Source organism: Chinchilla lanigera, unplaced genomic scaffold (assembly GCF_000276665.1).
Source record: "Chinchilla lanigera isolate Chin_1 unplaced genomic scaffold, ChiLan1.0 scaffold00019, whole genome shotgun sequence".
NCBI classification, from domain to species: Eukaryota; Metazoa; Chordata; class Mammalia; order Rodentia; family Chinchillidae; genus Chinchilla; species Chinchilla lanigera.
The window spans coordinates 13263500-13274133 of record NW_004955420.1 but is presented as its reverse complement, the minus strand read 5'-3'; the positions used below and the strand labels follow the sequence as shown (position 1 = coordinate 13274133).

The 10634-nt window shown below is 38.0% G+C and overlaps 1 protein-coding gene across 9 annotated transcripts in view; it reads left to right on the top strand.

Moving 5' to 3' along the window:
- Positions 1–328: 328 nt before the first annotated feature.
- Positions 329–10634, top strand: part of Dlg1 (discs, large homolog 1 (Drosophila)) — a 205517-nt gene continuing 195211 nt past the window's right edge. For 5 of the 9 annotated variants that reach the window (XM_013513452.1, XM_013513450.1, XM_005383163.2 and 2 more), the window contains exons 1-3: positions 329–408; positions 867–942; positions 1578–1709. In XM_013513452.1, the coding sequence (XP_013368906.1) occupies positions 900–942; positions 1578–1709 (175 nt within the window). In that variant the 5' untranslated portion in view covers positions 329–408; positions 867–899. The remainder of the gene's footprint in view (positions 409–866; positions 943–1577; positions 1710–10634) is intronic. The other 4 variants (XM_005383167.2, XM_005383166.2, XM_005383165.2 and 1 more) reach the window with 1 other exon arrangement.

Below are 10634 nucleotides of genomic sequence, written 5' to 3'. Positions count from 1 at the left end.
GGAGGCGAGGTTCCGGGGGGTGGGGCGGCCCGGAGGCGAGAGGGCGAGTGGGGCTACGGGCCGCGGTGACCTAGGAGACCGCGGCGGCAGCCGGGGAGGAGGAAGAGGCAGCGGGGGTGCGGCCGCCGCGAGGAGCTCCTCCCCCGTCCCCTCACCCCGTCGACGGCGCTGCTCGGCCCGGGGCGGGGCGGGGGTACGTGGAGCCGGGCCGGACGCGGGAGCTGCTCGGACTCCGGCCGTAGCGCACCCCGCCGCCTGCTCCCGCCACCCGCGGGAACTTTGTGGCCGCGCCGCAGGTGTGGGGGCCGGAGGAGGTGTGCATGTGGGGCGCGAGGGCGCCGCGGAGAACGGCCGCGGTCCTGTCCGGTCCCTGCCGGAGTGGCCCGGAGGAGGACGGCGAGGAGCAAGGCAAGCGAGGGGAGCGAGCGGGCGGGGCGGGGCTGGGGGCCCGCGCGGCTGAGACCCTCCTTGAGCGCTTTGGTTGCAGAGACTGGGTTGGGGCGCCAGCCATCTACCCGCCACCCAAAGCAGGTGGGGAGACTGGGTACTTAGGCCGGTGCGGCGGGGTGTGGAGGATCTCTTCCAGGCTCCTAGTGCTCTTTGGGGAGGGGGACGCTTTGGAGGAGAATTTGGAAGCGGACTTGTGCCTGCTCCAGATCGGCTAGGCTGCTCACTCCGAGGAAGCAGCTTTTTGTGTATTGACACTGTTGGGCTTTGAAGCCCTTCCTTTCACTTAGGAAAACTTTGGAAGGTGGGCTTTTCTTCAACTAGGGCTGTGAGTTTTCTGGGTGGAGATGTAAGGGAATCGTACTTTAGTCACGATTCGATTTTAGTTCTTTTTTTCTTTTCTGTTTGTTTATTTAAAGGTGTGTGAAACTCTTCCTGATTTCTGGAGAAAAATGCCGGTCCGGAAGCAAGGTGAAAATTTATTTCAGAACTCACGTAAATGTTGCTTTCTTTTCCATTGTATGTCAGTTTTGTGATGTTTTTTAAAACGTTTGTGAAACTTTGATGAGATAGCTGGGTCCTGCCTTTACTGCTTAGGACATCTAAGCCTCACAGCCCTTGAGAAGACGGAAACACTCAAATTTGTGTTAAACTTACTTTCATGATGACATCTCTCCAGTGATTAGAGAAAGTCCCCTCTCCCATGTCTTTTAAAAAACTGAATCGGTGTATTAGTATTTCACTTTGTCATTTTTATTAAACACTTACCAGCAGCTTGGGTACTAAGAACTAATGTTGGATTACAAAATAGTGTAGATAATTTGGTTTTGCCTATCAGATAATCTGAAACTAGGTTGCTAATACTTGGATCAAATGGGTTTTTTTTTTTAACTGTTGTAAACTCCCAGTCCACATTTATTACAAACTGGTTATCTGCCTCCTTTTTCTACAGTAATATATTTTCAAGTTTTTCTTGGTCCTTCTAGGGAATATGTGTACTGACCATAGTGACAGCATTTGACCTGGAGGATTTGGGAACTGTTTAGATGTCTCGCAAAGTCATTTGCAGTAACATATAATACTTTGTTGTAAATGTACACACTTTTCACTAGAGTCTTCTTTTCTTCTAGATACCCAGAGAGCGTTGCACCTTTTGGAAGAGTATCGTTCTAAACTAAGTCAAACTGAAGATAGACAGCTCAGAAGTTCCATAGAACGGGTTATTAACATATTTCAGAGCAACCTCTTTCAGGCTTTAATAGGTGAGAATTAAAACTTCATTTGTGATCAGTTGTGTTGGGTAGACGTAATGCTTGTCTGAATTCAGTTATTTTAAACTTGAGGATGTGCTTGGTTCTCTGTGAGGTACTCAGTAATTTGAACATCCTCAGTGAATTGTATGTTTTTTATAGTTTGGTCAGTATCCTTTCTAAAATATCAAAAAAACCGAAAACAAAACCTTTCAGTACGATTATTTTGGTGGTCTTTGAGAACACTTTCATATCCTAAAATTACTATTCCTAGTGTCCTAGATTTATTGTTAAAATACAGGAAAGTTGTAGAAATGTTTCAGGACCCAAAGGTGATGACTGATTTAGTGCCAGCTTGTTTCTGTGGTGGACTTGTATTTCTTTAGAGTCCTTGAAAATGTTTGAAGGGCTCACCTGTGTTTAAGGACATTCATTCATTCCCTTCATATGGACAGACCTCTGTTAAATGTGCCATTTGTAAAGTCAGAATTTCAGACTCAGAAAATGATTTGAGAGGTGATCTTGTCTGATAAATTTATTTTACATATAAGAAAGTTGAAGCAATTTATTCTTAACTGTAACTTAAATTTAAGGTGGTGTATTGCTGTAAAAGAGAACTGGATGTCAATTCTAGATGGTACCAGTAATCGAATAGTATTATACAAGTCATTTAGCACTTTTAGGCCATTGTTTTACCTTTAGAATGTAGATAGTAAAATGAAACAATGGATTATTAAGGCTTTTTCTTTTAAAGGCAGCTACAACTTTTTAAAAAAGAAAATGTATTTTGTATACAATCCCTGATATGTGAAACAAGTGATCTGTCCTGGTCTTTTTCTTCATGTACCTTGAAAAGTTTGCAGGCTACTGAACTAGAAAATGTTCCTTCCAGTTTTAAGAATGAAATTTTAAATAATCATTATACAACTTTTAAAAACAAAAAGATATAGTTCATTGCTTTATTTCTTTAGTAACTTCCAAGCAGCTATGCCTTATTTGTGTCTATTGTTAATTAGTGTGATTTCAAGACTAAAGTTATTGTACCTTGTCAAGTAACTTGCTGATAAATTGATGCTTTCTGTTGAATTTGTTTTAGAATTAGAGATTTTTAAGAAGACCACTTGATACACTGCAAAAACTTTAAACTTAACATTAATATGGACTTTAAAATATTTTTTATTAGTACATGTTTGCAGTACATAATGTTTACATTCCTTGAGTGGAATTAATGAGTCCATAGTATATACTATCCAAGATTACCTGTTTTTTTCCTTTAGTAGGTGGCACTCAGTGTTCTGAGGTAGTGCCTATGTGCTGTTTTTCGTTTGTTTGTTTGTTTGGTTTGGTTTTTTTCCAGTACCGGGAATCGAACTCACGACCATGTGCTTGCCAGGCAGGTGCTGTGCTGCTGAGCTAAATCACCAGCACCCTGCCCCCCATGTGCTGTTGGATTGAAAGGATAGGTCCTGACCACCTGAGTTATTTAGAAAATCATTTGGTGTTTAGGTTGTTTTATTTTGCTTTTGAAACAGGATCTAGTTCAATAATTCAAGCTGGTCTTGAACTCACTGTGTAACCTAGGCTGACCTTGAAATCGTGACAATCTTCCTGCCCCAGCCTCCCGAGTGCTGGGATTCCAAGGGTGTTTAGGTTCTTGATTTCTATAGTTTTGAAGTCATTTGCTTACGCTGTAGTGAATTGTCTAGTTATTTGGGATGCTGAGTGTCTTCGTATTTGCATTAACATTGGTTATTTATTGATTCTTTGAACTGGTAGTTTGCGTTGATTGTTTTCATGTATTTAAGGAGGGTTTGGCTGGGGCTTTAGGGATTTTGGTATTACAGAAATATTATTACTCCCATCTGTAGTTGATGTATAGATTAGCTTTCTGGTATTTTGGAGTTATGCAAACACTCAAGCATGTACATACTGTATTACATCTGTTTTCTGATACCAATTTTTAAATATTTTAATAGCTCTGAATTTGGGATGCATTTTATTAATGGTTATATAATTTTTAATTGGCTTTTTTGTGTTAAAGACACATAAAATAATTAATAATATTCTAAATTTAATGAAATACAGAAATCATTGTTCTATCTCCAATGCTTGGTAGTTTCCTTGAATGATGACTGGAAGACTTAAAAATTACTGAAAACAGTAAAGTTTTTATCCACTTTTTTTTTTTAAATGAAAGGAGGAAAACATTAACAGACAACATTTTACAACATAGCAAAAGAACAGTACAGACAATACGGAGTTACAAACAAAGTGGTAGGGAATTAACAATGGTTGTTATATTACATATTGATATCTTCAAAGTGGTTTCTCATGAAAACAGATATAGAAATGCAATACTGATCAACCAAAGACTCATTGACAGTTTCTTTCAGCAAAGAAATAGGAGACAGAAGAACAACCATGTTAACTATCCTGTGTATACATACATACAAAATTTCTCCTTCTTTCCCTTCTCTTTTCCCACATTCCAGTTGCCCTTTACTCTTGAGCGGTTTCCTATCATTTCACAATGTCTATCATACCTCCGAGTTTAAATTAACTCTTTCAAGTTTTACACTAGTGCAACAATGTGGTGCTTGCACATGTATGTTTGATTTATTTCACTTATGAGTATGGTCTCTAGTTGTGACCATTTGCCTATAAAAGCCTTGAGTTTATCTTTCTTTACAGCTGAGTAATATTCCATTATATAAAAGTACCACATTTTTCTTAATCCAATCTTCGGTGGATGGACATTTGGGTTGCTTCCACATTTTAGCAATTACAGATTGTGCTGCTATGAACATAGGTGCACATATATCACTTTATCCACTTTTGGATCTCCTTAGAGTTAAGTATTTAAAGGTATGCTTAAAAAAATCCATGAGCTGCACATTTGGTTAACATTTATTCCTCAAACATCTGGTTTATTATTTTTGTATAAATGGGAGATCCTGCTTAATTTCATTCTCTGAGTTAGGTAGAAGCAATTTGAGGACTTAATATATTTGATTTTGTATTTATATTTTCTGTACTTAATATTTGAAAATTGTTTGAGTAAAGTACACAGGACCTGGCTTTATTACATATGAGCCCTGATGTTCAGGTCCATAGCAATTTCAGGTGCTTCCTGATTCTAAGGCGTCTAGGTTCCCAGATGACCCTGGTAGTCTTTAGAGGTTTCATACTAGTCTAGATCGCTGAAGTTATTTCTTGTGGTATCAGGGGACACATCTGCTTTCCTTGTGACCAGGATTCTGGGCTCAAGATCAGGCTGGCTTTAGAGACTAGAATAAGGAGTCATATGATTTTCATATTTTATCTGCAATAAATAGCAAGCTTTTTTAAAAAAAATTTGATTTTTAAAAATAAAATTTAGTGTGAATAGATGAGATTTATAGAATGATTTTATGGATACATGTAGATAGTAAGATGTTTACTATAGTAAAGCAGATTAATATTATCATCTCACACTTTTATTTTGTGACATTAAATCTAACAAAAATCCTTCAGACTACAACTTAGCTATCATGATGAAATAGAAATTTCATTAGAAATTTACATTTTTTCATCCTACATATTTGCTATTTTGTATCCTTTGACTATTTCACCATTTTCTCTTATTCCCTGTCTCACCACTTGTCTCTGTGAATGAAACATTATCTTTTTTTTTCCTTAAATATTCTGTAGTATTTTTCATTCTGTGTCTGGTTTATTTCACTTAACATAATGTCCTGTAAGTCCATCCATGTTGTGGCAAGTAGATCTTGTTTTTAACACCCAATAATACATATATGTGCATGTGTGGGTCCATTATGTGTGTATGTACCATGTTTTCTTAATCCATTAGTTTATTGGTCAGCCTTTAGGTTGTTTCCATTTCTGGACTATTGTGGATACTGCTACAGTGAACAGTCCTTACAAGGCTGTGATTTTCTACAAGCAGGATTGTTGGAGTACATGGTAGTTCTAGTTGTACTTTTCTTTAGGAACCTCTATGCTATTTTCCATATGACTTTATCTACCTAATTCAGCAACAGTGTACCAGGATTCCCTTTTCATTCTTGCCAATATGTGTTACCTCTTGTCTTTGATAATGGCCATCTTTACAGGTATTAGGTGGTATCTCATAGTGGTTTTAATTTGCATTCCCTTGATGATTAGTGATGTCAAGTGCCTTTCATAGGTCTTTTGGCCATTTTTATGTCTTCTTTAGAGAATTGTCTGTGCAGTGCTTTGTCTGTTTCTAAATTGGGCTGTTTTTCTGCTCTTGATTTGTAAGAGTTCTTTATAAAGTTTTGTATATTAATTCCTTATTAGATATGTGGCTTTCAAATATTTTTTCTGATCTGTAGGTTGCCTTTTCATTTTTTGATTGCTTTTCTATTTTGTTGATTGCTTCTTTGCAAGCTTATTTTAATGCAGTTTTATTTTCGTTCTACACACATTTCAGAATTAAGATAGCTAAGAAACAATACTGTGCACTATGAATTTTTATATTGCTACTCTGTTAACTCTTAATAGTTTTATTAGTCTTATAAATATAGTAAAAGACAGTACTACGTCTTTATTTGGAGTTACTGGGTTTCAGAAGTGTGACCGCTGTACTATTTTAACGATTTTGAACTGTATAGTTCAGGATCGTATTGGTGTTAAACACATCTTCAAAACATCTACAACTTGCAAAGCTCTGTATCCATTGTACAGTATACCTTCCCCCAGCCACCATTTTAATTTCTGTTTCTATGGATTTGGCTACTTAAAAATTTTTTTCCTGACAATAACCGTGTTAGTGTGAGAATGACTCTTTTTAAAGTGTGTGTAAAAGGTAATAATGGCAAACATTTATTGGACACTTTGTATATGTGCTAATACAAGTACCTCACTTAGTCACCAGAATTCTATGAAATGTGTATTCACCAAAGAGGTGGTCAACCATTTTATATATATTTTTTTTCTTTTCTTTTTTTGGGACAGTTCCGCTGTGTAGTTTAGGCTGGCCTTGAGCTCACTTTGTAGCCTAGGCTGGCTTCGAACTCAGAACAATCCTCCAGCCTTGGCCTCCTGAGTGCTGGGATTACCGGCATGTGCCACCACACTGGCCATACTATTTTATAGAAGACAGGTAATGAGAAATGACCAATCTTGTCCATTGACCCTCAGATACTAAATTGATCGGCTAGAAATTTAACTAATCTGAGTGCAGAGCCTCTGCTCTTCAACCATTAGAATCTTCTTTGTCATTATTTTCAAAGTTGAGTATTTTAAATGTAACAACACTAATAACAAGCATGTTTAGGATGGCTGTTGCTTTTTAGGGTCAATGATCTCTTTTTTAACCAATTGTCACTTAGAAGGAGAATGTTTATAATGATGAGTTAACTTTATATTGATGGAATTTACACATTTTGAGAAGCATATGTACTTAGTAATCAAAAGATGAAGACTTCCAGCTATATTGGTAAAATGTTAACATTTCTTAGTGGGTTTATTTTTCTTACTTCTTTTTGCTACTTATTATAACCAGTGTTACATTTAATATGTGACTAACCTAAGAGGGTTATAACTTATTTTTTTTCCTTTTTGAGACAGGTCTTACTCTGCAATTCAAGCTGGCCTTGAACTCACTTTGTAGCCCAGGCTGGCCTTGAACTCATGACCATCCTCCTGCCTCAGCCTCCTTGAGTGCTGGGATTACAGGCATGTGCCACTTCGCTCAGCATATAACTTTGAAGACTAAGTTTGAATGAGGAAAATGACAGGATAAACTGTTGGCTAAAATTTTATAGACTCAAAGGAGAATTTTATTAACTTTTCACCTACTAGTTTTGATTTAGATTTAAGTACTTATTTGTTAATAGTATTACTTACTACAGTTCTGAAGCAGTGTTTTGTGTTGAAGTTGTTTCAATTCTGTTTAGAACCTTGGAGTCATAGAGCTGTAAGTGCATCTATAAATATTTCTTCTGAATCATTTAACCTATATAGGGTCAAATATTTCTGAAGTACAAGATCCAGAGTAAGACCATGTATTATATTTAGTTGTCATGTCTCTTTACTATCCTTTAATCTGGGGATATTTCCACATGTTTTGCCTTTTGTGATACATTTTTTAAATACAGTTCCCCCCGATCTTGTTTTGTTTCCCACCTTATGGTTCTTTGTAGGCAGAGAGGCACATTATCATCTGTTCTTCTTCAGTAACGTTCATTTTGACCACCCAATTAAATGTCCAGTTACTTTAGTCATTTTCCTTCTTAGGTCTTACAAGCAATATGTACTAAAACCATATACTAAAACTTTAAAACCATATAATAAAATAAAATACGTAACTTGCTCTTTAGCAATTTCCACCTAGATTTAGCATCCATTGTTGATCTTGCTTGAAGTAGTTTTTTTGTGGTTGTTGAAAAGTGACAGTTTTCTTTCAGCAGCACTTTTCTTCACATTCCATTTGATACCTGGCACTTTACTATGATCAGAAGTTCTCCGTGTATTTGTCTGTAAAGAACTTGCAGGTTTGTTCTTTCATTAGTTTGTCATTTGTTACCATCCTTAATCGTTTTGTTGTTCAGATTGTCTTAGATTTAGCTAGTAAGGTGTTCCTCAAGCTTGCTTTTGTGGTTTTATAACATATGCCATCAATTTTTATGTACTTAATTAATTTTTGGTGTAACAAGCTATTTAAGGTTTATACTGTACCTACCTATCCTGTCCCAGCCTAGGAATCAGCCATTTCTTGGAAATGCTTTGATTAATTTTGGTACTCACCTTGCTTTAAGGAGTATGTATTCATGTGAATCCTGTATGACTGTTAGTTGAATAGTGTCTAACATGTTGAAATTATTTATTTGTTTATTTCTGGTTTTTTTGAGGCAGGATCTCACCATGTACTTAGACTGGTCTTGAACTCACTGTGTAGTTCAGGCTGGCCTTGAACTTGTGGCCATCTTCCTCCTCAGTCTTCCGAGGGCTGGGATTACAGTCATGCACCACCATGCCTGGCTCCTGAAATAATTTGTTTTTGTGCACTAGTTTGACATCTTGCTTGTTTCTAGTACAAAGATCCACATTGGTTTTTTGGTCTTGTTTTGTTTTGTTTTGTACCAGGAACCAAACTCAAGACCTTGTGCTTGCCAGGCAGGCTCTGTGCCATTGAGCTGTATTCCCGGCCTCACATTGTTTATAATACATACTGTAATTTTGTATGGTACTCCTTTTGTTCGGGGGATTAAAATGACTTTTAAAATGCATGTTGCTTATTTTTTTATTTTTTGTCTTTTTGAGACAGGGTTTCACTATGCACTTCAGGCTGGCCTTGAACTCCCTTTGTAGCCCAGGCTGGCCTCGAACTCTCAGCGATCCTTGGCCTCAGCTTCCCAAGTGCTGGGATTACAGGTGTGAGCCACCTTGCCCAGCTTTTGCATGTTTTTTTAGAAGGAAACTGAATGTCTATGCTCGAGTACGTTTGTACTGTATTTTAGTACATAAAATCATTGTACTTGATTTTAGTCAATGGGCTGATAACAGTTTTCTTCCTCTGAAATGGCACGGTCATATTTCAGTGTTCTTCAGCCCTCTAGTTGCCTTCTCAGTAGCCTTCCAAACTGGAATGTATTGTAAAGATAATGCATGTTCTACATAACAGATTAAGATCAGATAACTATACTGTATATAAAATAAGCAAAAATTTTCTCATAGCAGTGATAACCTCTCACTTGATCCACAGAATGAATATCCTTCTAGAATGTTATTTTGCGTGTATACATACCCTTTTGTATTGCACAGCAAACTTTCTACACAAGTAAAACATAATATTGTTTCTTACACAAGAGTTGACACTTAAAATCGGTGAATAAAGTGAAAAATTGTATCTGATTAAAATGATCCTGGTAAATGTTTCAGGAATTTAACTGTCAGTTATTAGTACACAGTTGATTTTTCCTCTAGTAGAGTCATTGTTTCTTCAGCTGAGCACCTGATGAAGTAGTTGGTTTGTGTTTAAGTGACCTCTTACAGTGAAAACACATAATTGAACCACCAGCTCTCTGTAGTGAAACGTGGACCTAGCAAAAGTTCACATCACAAGAGGCACCTGAAAACTAAGACTGCCTGAAGGAACCATCTTTTTTTTTTGAAATGCAGTCTGTGTTGCCCAGGCTGGCCTCAAACTTGCTGTCCTCTCTGCTAAGTATCCTGAGTAGCTGGGATTACATGTTTGTGTAAAGCTGCTAAAAATGTTTGTGTGCAGGCTTCTTTGTGGACATCAATTTTGACTCATTTGAGTAACAAGGAGCATTAACTGTTAAATATGGAATAAGTATGTTTAGTTTTTTAAAGGATATACGCCTTGTCTTGCAGTGTAGGCTTGCATTTTGCATTCTCATCAGCAATGGGTTTCTCTAAACCTTTGCCAATATATGGTGGTGTCAGTGCTTCTGACTTTAGCCATCTTATTAGGTGTAGAGTGCAATCCAGTTGTTTTAATTTAGTTGCCTAATGACATTTGATGTTGAGCATCTTTATATTTGCCATCTGTGTCTTTGGTGAGATGTCTGTTCATATCTTCTGCTCATTTTTATTGGATTTTTACATTGAGTTTGACAAGTGTGTGTATACTTTGGATACTGCTCCTTCATCAGTAGGTGTTTTGCAGATAGTCTTTCCTCATCTGTGGCTTGTCATTCTCTTATACCCCACTCCTCCAGCTCCATTTCTCATAGAGTAGAAATGTTACTTACAATGATATGTTATTGCGGAGCCACGGTCGGGAAGCGCCAGTCTTCAGACCAGCTGGCCCTGCCTCGTAGGACCCCGGAGGGTAGGCCTCGGGTGCATGGGGAGCCACGGGCGCAGAGCTCAGGTCTTCCAGCCGGCTCACTTCCTGCCTCGTAGTTGCCTGGAAGGAGGGGCCCAGGCACACGGGGAGCCACGGGC